General features: G+C 55.5%; 6 protein-coding genes across 6 annotated transcripts; 5 read left to right on the top strand and 1 right to left on the bottom strand.

The window, feature by feature from the left end:
- Positions 1–706: 706 nt before the first annotated feature.
- Positions 707–2,580, top strand: ACO1O0_008285 (Alpha/Beta hydrolase protein; the record flags this gene model as incomplete). The annotated part of the gene is made up of 4 exons (XM_083197649.1): positions 707–893; positions 953–1,128; positions 1,191–1,465; positions 1,524–2,580. 4 exons carry the CDS (start codon positions 707–709, stop codon positions 2,578–2,580), a joined length of 1,695 nt encoding a protein of 564 aa, XP_083047117.1.
- A 210-nt stretch (positions 2,581–2,790) lies between these two features.
- On the bottom strand, positions 2,791–5,165 carry ACO1O0_008284 (uncharacterized protein; the record flags this gene model as incomplete). Its single annotated transcript, XM_083197648.1, has 5 exons — positions 2,791–2,834; positions 2,898–3,132; positions 3,202–4,416; positions 4,650–5,131; positions 5,153–5,165. The coding sequence occupies 5 exons, from the start codon at positions 5,163–5,165 to the stop codon at positions 2,791–2,793; spliced, it is 1,989 nt and encodes a 662-aa protein (XP_083047116.1).
- Positions 5,166–6,681: 1,516 nt separating this feature from the next.
- On the top strand, positions 6,682–8,106 carry ACO1O0_008283 (uncharacterized protein; the record flags this gene model as incomplete). Its single annotated transcript, XM_083197647.1, has 1 exon — positions 6,682–8,106. The coding sequence occupies one exon, from the start codon at positions 6,682–6,684 to the stop codon at positions 8,104–8,106; it is 1,425 nt and encodes a 474-aa protein (XP_083047115.1).
- Positions 8,107–8,866: 760 nt separating this feature from the next.
- Positions 8,867–10,513, top strand: ACO1O0_008282 (general substrate transporter; the record flags this gene model as incomplete). The annotated part of the gene is made up of 1 exon (XM_083197646.1): positions 8,867–10,513. One exon carries the CDS (start codon positions 8,867–8,869, stop codon positions 10,511–10,513), a length of 1,647 nt encoding a protein of 548 aa, XP_083047114.1.
- Positions 10,514–11,363: 850 nt separating this feature from the next.
- Positions 11,364–11,708, top strand: ACO1O0_008281 (uncharacterized protein; the record flags this gene model as incomplete). Its single annotated transcript, XM_083197645.1, has 1 exon — positions 11,364–11,708. One exon carries the CDS (start codon positions 11,364–11,366, stop codon positions 11,706–11,708), a length of 345 nt encoding a protein of 114 aa, XP_083047113.1.
- A 1,460-nt stretch (positions 11,709–13,168) lies between these two features.
- Positions 13,169–14,135, top strand: POM33 (uncharacterized protein; the record flags this gene model as incomplete). Its single annotated transcript, XM_083197644.1, has 3 exons — positions 13,169–13,173; positions 13,330–13,553; positions 13,618–14,135. The coding sequence occupies 3 exons, from the start codon at positions 13,169–13,171 to the stop codon at positions 14,133–14,135; spliced, it is 747 nt and encodes a 248-aa protein (XP_083047112.1).
- Between the last annotated feature and the right edge of the window lie 1,027 nt (positions 14,136–15,162).

Raw genomic sequence — 15,162 nt, 5'->3', positions numbered from 1 at the left:
TACACATGTTTAGAAATAAATAGGAATTGGCTCGGGAATTAAACACTATATCTAGAGACTATGAAAAGAAGATGCTCCCCATTCACAGCCTTGGTATTGCCAAGAGGAATCCAAGGCGAATAATACCACGGAGTTGGGCAACCTACCAAAGTTCCAATACTATCCGTGAAAAGAGCAAAATAGGGCTTGCTTCCAGATGGACAGCCATGCCAGTAGGTCGTACACGAAGTACGAGTGATGGGGCACAGATGCATAAGACGGCATCATTGGCGATGATAAGACCGGGGCGTCGGCATAAATGGATAATGGTCCTGCGACAAAAGTCCCTTCACGTCGCACGTCACACACCAGATTGGCTGCCCAGGGCACAGGCCCAAGGCCCCCAACCAACGGCTTTTCCGTGCAGTTTCCATCTTGGGTGCAGTCTGTTTTGCGGGGAGCAAGGCTCAGGTTGAATCAAGTGGCCCAACTGGGGCCAAGCTGGGGCCTTTCGGCTGACCGGCGCCTCCCACCCCCCTGTCTTCCCGTGCCGGCCTCCCGGACTCCTGGCCCAGATTTCCAAATACGGCGAGGGCCGATAGTGATCAGTTGATTGCAGTTCATGATCTCATGGTCTCATAAAACACCTGGGAGCGCCCCGCGTCCGCTCGTCCAACCTTGGATCTACGTCCAATTCCTGACCGCAATCCCAACCCTCTCCTCCAAGATGCGCTGGGAACTCCTCACCACGGCTCTCGCCGTCACTGGCGTTGCTGCCAGGGTGGATCGCCTGGCCGCCATGCATCAGGCCAGGAGCGCCGCTGCTCAGTCGCTCGCCCATCCTGGTGTGCCCTTTGACAGGTGGACTCGCGACGCCCCCGTCGAGAAGAAGTTTGAGAATGCCAACACGACCAGTGGGTTCAACCATGAGGAAGTAATGGCAGCGTATGGTGTGCTGACAGCTGCTGGTTAGAATACGCCATCAACGGCACCGGCATCCCCGATGTCGACTTCGACATTGGCGAGGCGTATGCTGGCCAGATGTCCATCTCCGACGACCCGGAAGGCAACGAGAAGTTCTACTTCTGGTTCCAGCCGTCGCAGAACCCGGCTGCTGAGAAGGAGATTGTCATCTGGCTCAATGGCGGTGTAAGTCACCCTTGATCCCTTGGGTGCCAGCTTCCTGGCTAACCACTCAATGTCCCCTCCAGCCTGGATGCTCGTCTCTCGAGGGCTTCCTCCAGGAGAACGGCCCCTTCCTCTGGCAGTACGGCACCTACAAGCCCGTCGCCAACCCCTGGGGATGGCACCACCTCACCAACATTGTCTGGGTGGAGCAGCCCGTTGGCACCGGCTTCTCGACGGGCAACGTGACCGCCACCGACGAGGAGGATGTTGCGCGCCAGTTCTTGGGCTGGTTCAAGAACTTTGTCGACACCTTTGGCATGCAGGGCTACAAGGTGTACATCACTGGCGAGTCCTACGCGTACGCCTCTCCTCACATATTGAGAATTGGGACAATCTAGGCTAACTCCGGATAATAGTGGCATGTACTGCCCGTACATCGCAAGCGCCATGCTTGACGCCGAGGATAAGACCTACTTCGACATGCAGGGCATGCTCATCTACGACCCGTCCATTGGCGCTGATCTTCTCGGCGATGCCACGGGTGTACCCTTCATCGACTACCACCACAGCCTGTTCCCCTTTAACGACTCGTACAGCAAGCACATCCACGAGGTCGACCGCAAGTGCGGCTTCGCCGATCTGCGCGAGAAGTACCTGACCTACCCGCCTCCTGGCCACCTGCCTGACCCCCTTCCTGGTATCGACCATCACACTGGCAAGCCCAAGCCCGGCTGTGACGTGTATGAGATCCAGGACTCCATCGTGGAGGCTATCATGGCCATCAACCCCTGCTGGGACATCTACCAGGTCGCCACCACGTGCCCCCTGCTCTGGGACGTCATGGGCTTCCCCGGGAGCTTCCCCTACCTCCCCGAGGGCGCCTCCATCTACTTCAAGCGTGAGGATGTCAAGAAGGCCATCAACGCGCCCGTCGAAATAGACTGGGAGCAGTGCGGCGGCCCCGTCTTCATCGACGACACGGACCTGTCGCCCCCCTCGTCCAACACCGTCCTGGGCGGCGTCATCGACCGCACCCAGAACGTCATCATCGCCCACGGCGAGCTCGACTTTGTCCTCATCGCCAACCAGACCCTCCTGTCCATCCAGAACATGACCTGGGGCGGCAAACTCGGCTTCCAGAAGAAGCCCGTCGAGCCCTTCTACGTGCCCTACCACAACGACACCTCCGACTCGACCCTGGCCGCCGCGGGCGTCTTCGGCACCGCGCACACCGAGCGTGGCCTTACCTATGTCGGCATTGCCCTTACCGGACACATGGTGCCGCAGTACTCCCCCAGCGCCGCGTTCCGACAGCTCGAGTTCCTGCTTGGCCGTGTGGACTCGCTGAGCAGCAAGGAGCCCTTCACCACGGATCCCGACTACCCTCAGCCGGACGGCCCCCTTGGTAAGGGCACTACGGCTCCAGGTTGGTCTAACGGAAAGGGACATGGCCACCCTGGTGGACACTGGTAAATGGGGAACCATGTGTGACCGGTAGCAGAGGTGGAGTGAATGACTGGATGTATTATTCTTACAAGTGCGGTAGTATAACTAAGCACGTAATTATTTATAATTAAGCTTGTGCCTAATCTCTCAGAAAATCGCGGACCGTGATCGATAATAGCAGTGAACTATGTATTCTTGCATTCATGCCGTCGGTTGATATATGTGACCTGGCTGTCTCTAATCGGTCTCACCCTGGTCCGATACGTCCGTGACGGTAGCTTCTAAACGGGCGTCAGTATCCACTTCGACAGATGATATATATGTCAAGACTCAGGAGGACCTACTTTGTGAGAGTGTCCCATCTAGGTCTGTCTGCTCAGTTAATTTGGGCAGGGATTCTTTGCCCTTTCGCGACGACGACAGTGCGGCTCCGCCATCTCCCCTCTCGGCTTCCACCCGGATTACCGTGAGTGCCCTGCCGTCTACGCCTCGCCTGCGCTCTTCGTATCCATCGCTCACTTCGAGCAGCTCGTTAAAGTTGTTGTGGCTAAGGCCTTTGGGCACAACAATGATATTACCCTAGGACCTCCTCAGTTTCTTCTCTTGGAGATGATGAATAATTTAGCCAAGGAGTGGGTTACTACTAACCTCGTCACGGTACTGATATCCCAACTCCGCCAGCGCTCGTTTGGAAATCCATCCTGCAGGGATTCGGGTCTCGCCTGTCCAAGGGCCCTCCTCTGTTGTCTTTTGGGTGACGACTGACCAAGCAGTCTTATAGGCCCCATCAGTCTCTTTCTCGCGGTATGTCGTTGTCGGCCTACGCTGCCTCTCATTGCCTCTCTCCCGTGACCTTTCCAGCTCAGGGTTACTCCTACGTCGTGCCCTGGGCTCGGCCTCCAGGGGTGTTGCCAAGCTACTCTCCTGGGTGTACCTCCGATCCCCCTGGAGGTACTGTCTGTAGATCCTAGCTGATCTTCCAGCAAACTCCCAATCGTAACTGATGCCCAGCTTTGCGGATAGGGCAGCTCGGATGTAATCTCGAGCCCAGTACGCAAACGGGTCGAAGGTGAAGTTTGGATTTAGCCAGTCTGGAAAACTGTCCAGGTCTTGAAGTAGGGTTTTCCGGTCCTTGTCATCTTTACAGACAAGAAACCTCGACAGGCAAGTCCACAGATAATTGAAGCGGTCCTTCTTCATCGTGTTCTGCAACCGGCAGAGTTCCTCAAAATGGCCAGCGGGATCCTGGGAGTTCATGATGAGCAGCTGCAGGCAGAATTTCTCCGTGCTGTAGTCGTGAAGCTGCCTCGACAGCTTCAGGGCCATGGTCAGGGGCTCCTTGGTCTGCGGTGGCCCTTCCGGTACCTGCCAGAACGGGTTCTCGACAGTGGCCGGGACGTAGACGGGGATAGGCATGACGCCCCCCCACCAGGAGAAGCTCCCGGGAAAGCCTTCCAGGCCGCTCAGAGATAGGCCGGTCTGGGCGTACCGGCTGAAGACCTCGCGCAGACGGGGCTCTGCGGCCTTGGTGGCTATCCATCTCGCGAAGGAGCGACTCCTAGTGTACTCGGGGTATCTGGTTGTGAGGATGTCTGCGAGCGGCTGGGCCCCGCGCAGCCAAGCCTCCATCTGTTCCAGGGGAGTCATGGGAGCCATGAGGGCCAGAAGATGGATATCCAGCAGGGCAAGCGTGGTGGATTCGTCAAGGTCGCCGTCACTGTTGACCCAGTCACCGACGATGCGTGGTGTGTATTCCCAGTCTCCGTACAGCGTAAACATGGCGGTGGTGAGTTTGTTGCACGTGCGTATCAATGCCTCGAAGACATCCCGGACATCCCAGACACGGCCTTGCGTTAATAGCAGCTGGTATAAAGTCGGCCAATTATGCACCTGTTGAAATAGTATTATATCCAGGGTCCGGACGTGTTTCAGGCGAGCGTAGGCCAGAATTTCCACAGAGAGCAAAAGGATATTAATCTATGGCCACACGTTAGCAGATGATGAGTAATATCAATATCCAATACTTGTGCAGAACTGGTGATGCGAACTTGTGGCCCCAGAAGCGGCTTGGGTTGCCCTAGCTACATGTATCTTACCTCTGTAGAACCAGTTTCCGACGTAAAGCTGAGAGATTCCAGGGCCCGCAAAGCCGTATGGAACACCTCATCAGCCATGTAGCCTTTCAGACGCATCGTTGATACAGCTTCCATCAAGTCCCAGTTTAAGCGAAGAAGATCGAGCTCTTTAGACCCCGAACTTTCCAGGAGGCCTAAGTACAAGTATGGCTGGGGAGGGCCGCGATTCGGAATTTTAAAGACAGCATGGGGGTTGAGACTCTCAAATGCCCCATAGTCTCCCATTGCCAGAAGCATCTCGGCGTACTGGACGAAGACGTATGGGTGGTCGTGGTGTTCCCTGAGACAGCCATCAAAGAAGTTCTTCGCGGCCCGGAAGTCGCCCATCCTCTTGAGCCGTGAGAATTCCTCCAGGTCGTCGTCCAGGTCGTCATGTATTGGCAACTCGAGGTGGACAGTTACGTCTTGGTCGTGGTTATTGTCCAAAACAGTCTGGAAAAGCCCTGGACGAGGTGAGGTGCGACTATGCAGGTTCATGTTGGTAATATCATGATTATCATGGCCATGAACGCCTTGAGCCCACATCGGGGGCGGCTGTGGTGGTGGGTTTGGAACCGATGGTTTTCCCTCCGGATGAGGCTTCTTCGGTGCCAAGGGGTATCTGTGCGTCACCAAAGATTGTGCGGGCATCCTTTCCGAGTCACTATAGTCGTAGTTGCTGGCATCGGAATGTCTGATGACTCCTGAGGCATCTCGCGTTACTGTCTGAGGCCACCTTGCCATCCTTGCCCAGAGCCACTTGGGCAACTCAGACGACTCGCCGGATCCATATGGGGGTACTCCCAAATAGTGGTTGGTAGACTGATCGCGGTAATCGCAATCTCGGACAGGAGCAAGGTAGCCCCGGGAGGGTGGCTCCCCGTCCCCATCGTCTCCATCGTGCCGGTCGCCTCGGTCATCTCGGTCGTCCCGGTCCATCTTGTTTGTAATTCAAACAAGACTAATGCCGGGGGGAGCCCGTGAGTCCGTGACGATAGGGCCCTGGCTTCCAGCTGTAATATGGAACAACGTCAGAAAGGTCTCAACGAGATGCGACTCGCGCCAGACTTCTCGCTGAGAATCATGCATACCTTGTCCTCTCAGGCCACTCTAGACCTTGTAGCAACTATGATGCCAATTATTTCCCGAGCCTTTAGCTGGATGGCATATGGAAGCGAGGGTTATGTCCTATGTGACCTTGATGACCACAGACCAACATTAAGACGTGAAAATCGCGTCGGAACTGGAAAGTAAATGCCGAACTACATCATACTATGTATTCAACCGATGACCGGCAACACCGACAAAAGATGGCGCTTAGCAGAGGCTTTTTTCCCATTTTTATTGGTGTGAATATAAATATACCACTGCATGGTGCAGTCATTAATAGACGAGGCTCCCACCCCACTGCTCATCCCACACAGCTAAAGAACTCATAGTGTGGAGGCGAGAGTACATCGGCAACGACTCAATGACACTCAAGGACACATGTATCAACAGGGGTCCTTCTTTTACAGCCACTGGCTTCCGATGCTCTGGAGGCGCAGCTTGGCTCTCTGCTGAGGCTGCTCTGCAGGTTTCCCGCCTTCTCAGCATTCATGTTTTCAGCTCATGCTCATCCATATACTCTTCTATTGGCTTGATCATTGTTCTACATCCACATCCAAGGCATTGCCTGCATGGGCCGTTCTGTGGCTGATTGAAAGGCTGAACCTTTGGCTCATGTCGGCATGGATGGATGAACTGGAGACTACGGGGAGGGTCGAGTTACTCCCATCTCTGCCAGAAGTTCTACCTCCCAGGTTCATGTACCTACATGCGGCTAGGTAGTTGGTTCTCAACTAGGATAACTCTTCAACCCTTCAACCTTTTTACTCATTAAGAGGCTGAGTGCTCCTCAAAACATACTCTTCTCGCCTACGACATCGTCCAGATCCCTGAGATGGCGACCCACGCGGGCAGTGCAACCTCGATGGCAGCATCCTTTCCTAATGATACTTCACGCCCCAGGTTGATGACAGACAGAGGCAACTCATCTGCTACCAGGAAGTTTGGGCGATATGACTTTCATCGCTTCGATCATCTCTCGCCATGGCACGCCTGCGCCGGTGAGAAAAAGATTGGAGCGGTCCATGTCGACTGCCGCTTCCTACTCAAGAAGTCCAGATGGGGTATGCTCGGCAGTCATCCTGGCGGTGTCATCTTTCTGGATTTCAACTTCACACAGCCGCAGGACTGCAGTCTTGCGTCTGCCACTATCAAGGTGACGCTAGATGAGAACGACGACGCCCTTGGAGAGCACCGGGTCCGGAACCCCCCCATCAACCACCAGGACTACCCTGTTCAGGTCATGAACTGGGGGCCCACGGAGCTCACCGGCGAGAAGCGTACCATCGCCACCGAAACGAACACCAACGGCGGGCTATCCATCCAAGCCCACAGTATGGGGCTTGGTGGTCTGGGTATGGACAAAAAGGTGACCCGCGAATGTGCCAGTCGGTGGAGGTTGAGCTCCCGACATGTCCGGGGAAGCCCCAACAGTACTTCCTTCAACCTTTATCAGGGCATAGAATGGATGCTGGAGGGGAACACGCTAGACAAGTCCTCGAGGCCCGGTAACAACGTGTACACGGCGTTTGCGTTCAGGAATAGCGGCCAGCCACTTCTGATGAAGGTGGAGATTCGCGGCAAACTGGACAAGTCTAGTGCTAGGTGGAAAGAAAGAGGCAGGAAAGCGCTTCGATCTACGGGCTTGAAGTTTGGGCCACGACCACGTCATCAAGCAGATATATGCACTACCCTGATTGGAGCCTCCACTTTCCAAACTGCCCGGTTAGACAGCCTAGCCAACGACTTGGATGAAATGATGAAGAGGGAGAATCTGCACAATGGTGTCCCTATCGAGATTCCAGATTCCCGTCCTGCGCCTGAAGACTGGAGTAGCAACCTCGCCCAGGCCAGTTCTGGAAGCACCACAGCCGAAGATGGTTCTCAAGGCCCTGGCGGCATCGTGGAACAACCATTACAGTCCCTACCTGAGATATCTGTAACTCCTCCAACAGCAGATGTCCAAAGCAGAAGAGACCGGGTTGAGCAGAACGGCCGGACAGAGCCGAGCATTGTGAATCTCGTGAACGTCAACTACATGTATTTCCGGCCCCCCGCGAGACAGTCAGACGTGCGAGAAGACATATCCGTGATATCCTCAGTGTCTTCAAGAACACTAGTTGGGGACGCGAGCGACAGCGAATACCTCGACGAAATGCAACGCAAAGATGAACACAGCGAGGACGACCCGCGTGGCCACAGTGACCTCGGGGAGAAGATGGCAGTCAACATGACCAACATGCTTGAGGCGATGGTACGAATGCTTCTGCAGCTCCTGGCAAGAATACTCCTCCCAACTGTTATTCTGCAGCAGCCGTGCAAGGTTTTATAAGAGGACAAGGGGGTAATAATCCACCGAAAAGCCAAACAAGGTGCTCGCACGCGCCCTGCTGGTAACGGTAAGCGTTGAGGTCGCAAGCCTCTACTTCCCTGTAAGAAAGAGATATATGTTTCACAGGTTGCGTGTTGGAATACCTATTCGTATAGGTCTTGTGATAATATTGTTATAATGATGGTTTGATAGACGCCGGTAGGGCGTAACACATCTGTATTAATGAACTCCGACGTATCGTTGGCCGATCAAAGTCCGAAACCCGGGGTCAGGATGTGTATCCTTACTTTGTACCGACATGCAACATCAAGAATGGACTTGGATATGGACATAAACATGACATTCACCTAAGGCCGGGCATCGGCAGAGTCGACGGCCGTGGAATGGCCCGTGGCACTCTGGGGAACCAACACCTCTCCACAACGGCAGGGATATGGGGAATGGGGTAAATGGGGAAATCTGGGTCCCTGCTGCTGCGGCCGCATGGAGACGGCTCGGGAAAATAGGCTTCATGTTCCCATTGCCAAATGGCCCATGGGGTTTGCCTCGACCCTTGATTAGCATTGTTGCATGCCGGCCTCCATGGGCCGACCGTCGCCCACATGCGCTGCGAGATAGCCCGGTGGCCGAGCGTCTGCCTCATATCCTGGGAGCTGTCTTCGAGGAGGAGTTCATAATGATAAGGGGCCGTCCACAACTCCACATCGCATACTAGACACTCTGGGGGACTCAACACCAACAAACATCCCAAACCTCCATCATGGCCAGGTCAAACGACGACGAGAGCCACCTCCCCGCCAACTACGGCAACGACTTCCAGGGCCTCGTTCTCAACGATGTCATCCCCAAGGACCGCAAGCCGTGGTACAGCGACTGGACCCTTTGGAGGCTCAATCTGCTGCTGCTGTGCGCCCTGCTGACCCAGACGGCCACCGGCTTCGACGCCAGCATGCTCAATGGCATGCAGTCGCTGCCCCAGTGGCAGCAGTTCTTCGGTGAGCCCAAGGGCACGCGGCTGGGCGCCATGACCTTTGGCCCCAACGGCGGGGTGCTCATCAGCATCCTCATCTCGTCCCAGCTTTGCGACTGGTTCGGCCGTCGCAGGCCCATCGCTGGCGGCTCTGGCCTCATCGTCATCGGCTCCGTCATCCAGACCGCCTCCACCAACTACGGCATGTTTGTCGCCTCGCGCTTCATCATCGGCTTCGGCCTGGGCATCGTGTCCACCGCGGCGCCCCCGCTGCTCACCGAGGTCGCCTACCCGACGCACCGAGGGCAGATCGTCTCCTTCTTCCTCGTCTCCTGGCCCCTGGGCGCCCTCATTGCCGCCTGGGTCACCTACGGCACCTTCAAGATGGACAGCTCCTGGGCCTGGCGCCTGCCGAGCCTGCTGCAGTGCACCTTTTCCATTGCCCAGGGCATCCTGAGCTTCTTCGCCCCCGAGTCCCCCCGCTGGCTCATCTACAAGGGCCGCTACAAGGAGGCGTTCGACATCCTCGTCAAGTGGCACGCCTACGGCGACCGCGACTCGCAGCTGGCGCGCTTCGAGATGGCCGAGATCACCGCCACGCTCGAGATGGAGAAGTTGCAGAAGATGTCGCGCTGGGCCGAGTGGACGTCCACGCGCGGCAACTGGCACCGCTTCTTCCTCGCCCTGTACATCCCCGCCATGCTGCAGTGGTCGGGCAACGCTCTCACCTCGTACTACCTGTCCAAGGTGCTCAACTCGATCAACATCACCAACTCCAAGACCCAGCTCATCATCAACGGCGCCATGCAGATCTGGAGTTTCCTGTCCGCCGTCTTCTTCGCCACGCTCGTCGACAAGGCCGGCCGCAGGCGCCTCTTCCTCGTGGGCATGTCCGGCATGGGCGTCTCGTACGTCATCTGGACCATCTGCTCCGCCCTCAACGAGGAGACGGGCTTCGAGCACATGGGCTACGCGGGCGCCGTGCTGGCCATGATCTTCGTCTTCTCCTTCTGGTACCACGCCTGCTCGCCCATCGGCGCGACCTACATCATGGAGGTGACCCCTTACTCGCTGCGCGCCAAGGCGTCCATGCTGTACCAGCTGACGGGCAACCTGGCGGGCGTCTACAACGCCTTTGCCAACCCCGTCGCCATGGAGGCCATCTCCTGGAAGTACTACATTGTGTGGTGCGTGGCCATCGCCATCCACCTCATCCTCATCTGGTTCTTCTTCCCCGAGACCAAGGGGAGGGCCCTCGAGGAGGTGGCCGAGATCTTCGACGGGCCCGATGCTGCGGCCGGCACCAACGCCATGAAACAGATGGGTCTAGACGCGCACGCCGAGGACGCCATCGCCTTTGACAAGGATCGCCAGCACGCTGCGGGTGCGGCGCCGTCATCGCCCAAGGCAGTCGTGGAGCAGGTGGACAAGATCTAAGTCACATGAGTATTAGTATTTATATGGGTTACATGAAAAGGGGGTGGTGTTTTTATTTTCGTGGTGCGAAAGAGTCGCTCCGATGACGGGTATCTATGGCTCCTGTTCTAGTCTATGAAAATTGCGGGAGCTTGGCGTCTTTGTTTGACTATGGTTTGAGTAATGCTAGCAGATAGTAGGTATTAATAACTTCAATTTGAAATCTCTCTTCAAAGCTGTGAGCAGTGAGACATACCGCACTGATTGTGATGATATCCGTTTGCTTTTTGTGACCATCTTGAAATGTGATGCTTACTGTATTACCATTGGAAAGACACCGCTATCGATTGTAACATGTCGGTCCTCAAAGTAGCCACACGATTGTTTTCCCATTCACTGAGGAGTAATACTAGAGTGACAGTAAACAGCAGGTAGCACCAGAGCGTCACAACCACGAATGGGAGTACCAGAGTAGTGATACACCCACAATCGCCGTTCAGGGAGCCAGCGCCTCTGTTTGAGCAAACATTCGGGTCCAACCATCGCGAGAACCTACGTCTCACTAGTATGCGTTGGCGTGGATGATTCACCGTCGTGCTTGCCTCCCTTCACTGAAAAACACTTTTGTGGGATGATGAAGTCTCGACTTTCGTCACATGAGGGAGCTCCTTCCGCGACTATAAATCTTGCATCTCTTCTCTATTCCAATGACCGTCTGTCTTCCAAGATTGTCTCAACCCAGAACAATTTCAACGCTATTCAAGTCTTCTATCATCTTCCACTGAACTTTCCAACATTAACGTATGTGAATTACACTTAGGATTCATCCCAACACTTGAGTCTGCTGCTGACAAGGAATCTCTCCTTCAGAATGGCCGACAACTCAGGCTTCGTCCCCGAGCTCCCCAACAGGGGCCAGTTCCCGCAGTTCCAAGCCACCGTCGTCCTTCCCAGCAAGGCCGAGATGGACGCTTTCCGCCCGCAGCTGGAGAATGTCGAGGGCTACCAGATTGTCGACTCGGCGCGCGACTGGGTCACCATGCACCCTTCTGGGCCCGTGGAAACCACCGCCAACACTGAGATTAGCTACCCCCCCTACGCCAAGTTGAAGGAGATGCTGGTGACGGAGGGCTTTGACTGCTCCAAGACGCACTGGGGACAGAATTATTTCGCCAAGAAGGAGAAGAAGCCGGAGCCGGGGAAGGCTGCTGCCTAGTCTTCTCTTCTCAAGGAGTGGGCAACATGGTGGGTGTTCAAGGAGTTGTGGGTATATCTATTTGCTATTACTGTAGGGAGGAGTCGCAGCTTTCCGCATTGGGAAATCCGTTGGCCTCGCCCTTAGCATAATACCTACCTCTCCACGGACATTGTTTTGGAACGATGCAACAAAGAATTTTGCAGTGCTTTTTTTTTCTTATATAAAAAAAAGCAAAAAGAAAAAAAACCCATATTTTACTTGACAGTTGTCTCATGTTTAGAGCATTAGTGAGGTGTAGCCCGGGTAGGTCAAGGTATGAAGATAGACTATGGTAAATCTCGAGTGCGTATTAGAGCTCGATTTTTCCATCTTGGACCCATATACCCAATTTCAAGGGCCTGGTTGGGTACGCCGCACAATTATCATTTTGCCTCCCCAAATTTAACCACAACGATTGTGGACGATGCGTCGTTTAGTGTCTGTGCATCAGTATGCTATGTAGTATTCGTACAGTCCAATACGGAGTACAATCTGCTGAATAATAGCTAAATAATATGAACCCCCCTACTCTCCGAGAACAGAGCCATGGACTGGTTTGTCCGTACCATCCGCACCGCTTGTCTATGAACATGCCACACTGCCAACTTTGAAGCATAGGGTAAGGTAGTCGAATCGAGCATGTGTGCATGGATTGGTGCTTGATCTTCAACGATGGATTCCACAGCAAACACACAATCCTCCGGCCCTTGATCGCTCTGGTGACGCCAACAATGTGCGTACGGCAAGTCGTCACCGGAGCCTAACCGAGATGCAGCCCAGTTTTGGTCGGTTGGCGGTGACGTTGACAAGTGTCGTCGGGTGCAGCCATCTCGTGCGCAACCAGGGAACATAAAGGCTGGACCAGGCTTGCGATCAGTGGACCTCGGTGAGGGTCACAGGCACCAGCCACCTGAACCCTGCCAAGGCGCCGATGTGGCTGGCTTTTATCGCTTCCATTGCTCACCACATCCACCACCAGCAGTCCACCAGCAGTCCACCAGCAGTCCACCAGCAGTCCACCACCGCCATTCTGGTCCGACACCCACCTCCAACCCGACCCATTTTCCTCCTCCACCTCTTCTCCTCTCCTCCCCCAAGCTCTGCTCCCACCTCGCCTCCCCGACCGCCTCGCATTTTCATCCTGCAGCGTTCGTCCCCAGACAAAGCTAATTCAACATCTTGCGTCCGCAATCATGCCTCCTGCGCCGAACCCCAACCTGCCGCTCCAGGAGCGGCTGCTGGCCTTGGCCAAAACCTTGCAGTGTACGTGGTCTCTTCCCCTCCACCGCCTTGAGCTCCCAAACCTCGGTCGCCGCGGACCAGGGCAATCTGTGCCGCCATGCGCAGCTCCCTCTCCTTCTTCTCCAGCTCCTTTGCTAACTTGCTCCTCCAGTCGCTTGGTTCGCCGGGTAGGTTCCGTCCCTTGAAATTCACCGCCCATGACGTTTGGAGCTTCCCCGCCATCCCGAGCCAGCCACAATCGACGGTCTCAACCGCCAACGGCTCCCCAATGCCCGAGACGCGATAACGACCTCGGTTGCCAAAACAAAGAGAAGAAAGAAAATGGGAAACTTTTGCTGACATGAATCGTCGATTGTAGACACGTCACGCTTATCCTCACAACCTTCCGATACTTCCTCTCGTGGCTGCGCATGAACTACTATGGCGGCATGGCCCAGTTCTGCTACCGGACCTCCTTCATCGCAGCTGCCCTCACGTACGGAATCGTCGTCTACAAGTCCCAGCGCGCCAGCGCGAAGGCCGGCAACAAGTCCTCCAAGGGCTTCATCGGCTTCTACTCTGACGAGAACGTCCTATACCTCTGTAAGTCTCGGCTACCTGCCTGACCCATGGAGTCACAATTCGCTGACCAAGCTTCCGGCTGCAGTCCTCGCCCTCGTCTGGCTCATCTCTCCTCAGTACCCGCTGGCCCTCCTCCCCTACAGCATCTACTCCGTCTTCCACATTGCCACCTACACCCGCTACCCCCTGATCGCGACCATCACTCCCCCTCCCGCCGACAACCCCAAGAAGGATGGCCCTCTTGCCCAGAAGATTAGCGACTTCAGCAAGCAGAACTACGCCTCTAGCATGTCGATCGTCTCGGCTCTCGAGATCCTCCTCTGGTTCCGAGTGTTCCTGGCCGCCATCTTCTTCCAGCGCAGGTCGTGGATCCTCATCACCCTGTACACCGTCTTCCTCCGCGCCCGCTACTCCGAGAGCCCGCACCTCCGCGAGTCGTTTGCCCTGCTCAGCGCCCGCGTGGACTCTCTCGTTGGCGCCCAGGGCACTCCCCCCGCTGCCCGCCAGGTGTGGGAGACTCTCAAGAACGGTGTCAGGCAGTTCCACGATGCCTCCGATGTCAAGAAGTACGTCCAGGGCACCGCTGCCAAGAAGAGCTCGTAAAGACCAGCCCGGACTTGACAGCGCAAGGGTCGTCGCTAGCTGCCGCGCGGGTGCCGTGCTACGTCCTCGCCTGCGGGAAGTATACGAAAGCGACACGAGCGAGCCACCATACCCGCACGGAGTTACGATTACGATAACACGGATTTTCAATGTCTCGGGACGATTTACTATCCTGGAGACTATTTGAGTCACAAACGGCGAGCGGTGGAACCGCATGGGCGATGGAGGTTAAAGGTGAATCTACCCATCAAGGGTCAAATATTGCCGTTACCGGGAGTGGTGAGAAAAGATGTCGAGACCTTTCTGCCAATGAAACACATGAGGCAGGAAGCAGGATTTCAATGGGGGAGAACTCATCGCAAGATGAGACGGATGTTTGAGAGGGATATAGTGCTGGTGATTTATATTGCGTGACGTTTCCGCGTCCCGGACTAGACCGGGGCCGGGTGAAAAGGGGGCCCTTTTGGACGAATTCCAAGCTGGTGTTGGGTGCTTTGTAGCTTTCAATTGGGATGCCAAACCTACTTTACTTGCTGACATTCGTATCTCTGCCGTTGGTGTTGATGTCGACGTCGCAGGCAGTTAAGCAATAATCACCTGGGCTGTGGAATGTCGCCTAGGTCGATCTCGCGTGGGCACCGTTGGAGACTTGGATGTCGAGTGGGGCTGAGGGTGGGTGATGGCTGATGACGTCTAGGATCGGACCCCGAATCAAGCTCAGGCTCCCTCCCGTCTATCACAGCCAGAACATAAATCAGCCTTTGATGGCGCAGCACTGTCGCTATTCCCAGACGGTGGTCGAAGCTTGGAACCTTTACAACAGCTAGAACACATTCCTATTACTAGTAGGCGTAGTGTGGCGCTGACCCTGGAAGGCTGAATCCATTGCCTTTGCCCGCCCCCACGTCCCAGAGCCTTATCCCACCGTTCTTTGACCATCTCAGCTCTCCTCCCTCACTACTACCCCATCACTCGCATTCCTCCAGCCCCAAAACCATCAGGGCCACCTCCCATGACCTGAATCACT

Source organism: Amphichorda felina, assembly GCF_050947745.1.
Source record: "Amphichorda felina strain 45539 chromosome Unknown scaffold_8, whole genome shotgun sequence".
Lineage (NCBI taxonomy): Eukaryota > Fungi > Ascomycota > Sordariomycetes > Hypocreales > Bionectriaceae > Amphichorda > Amphichorda felina.
This window is presented reverse-complemented; position numbering and strand designations above follow the sequence as displayed.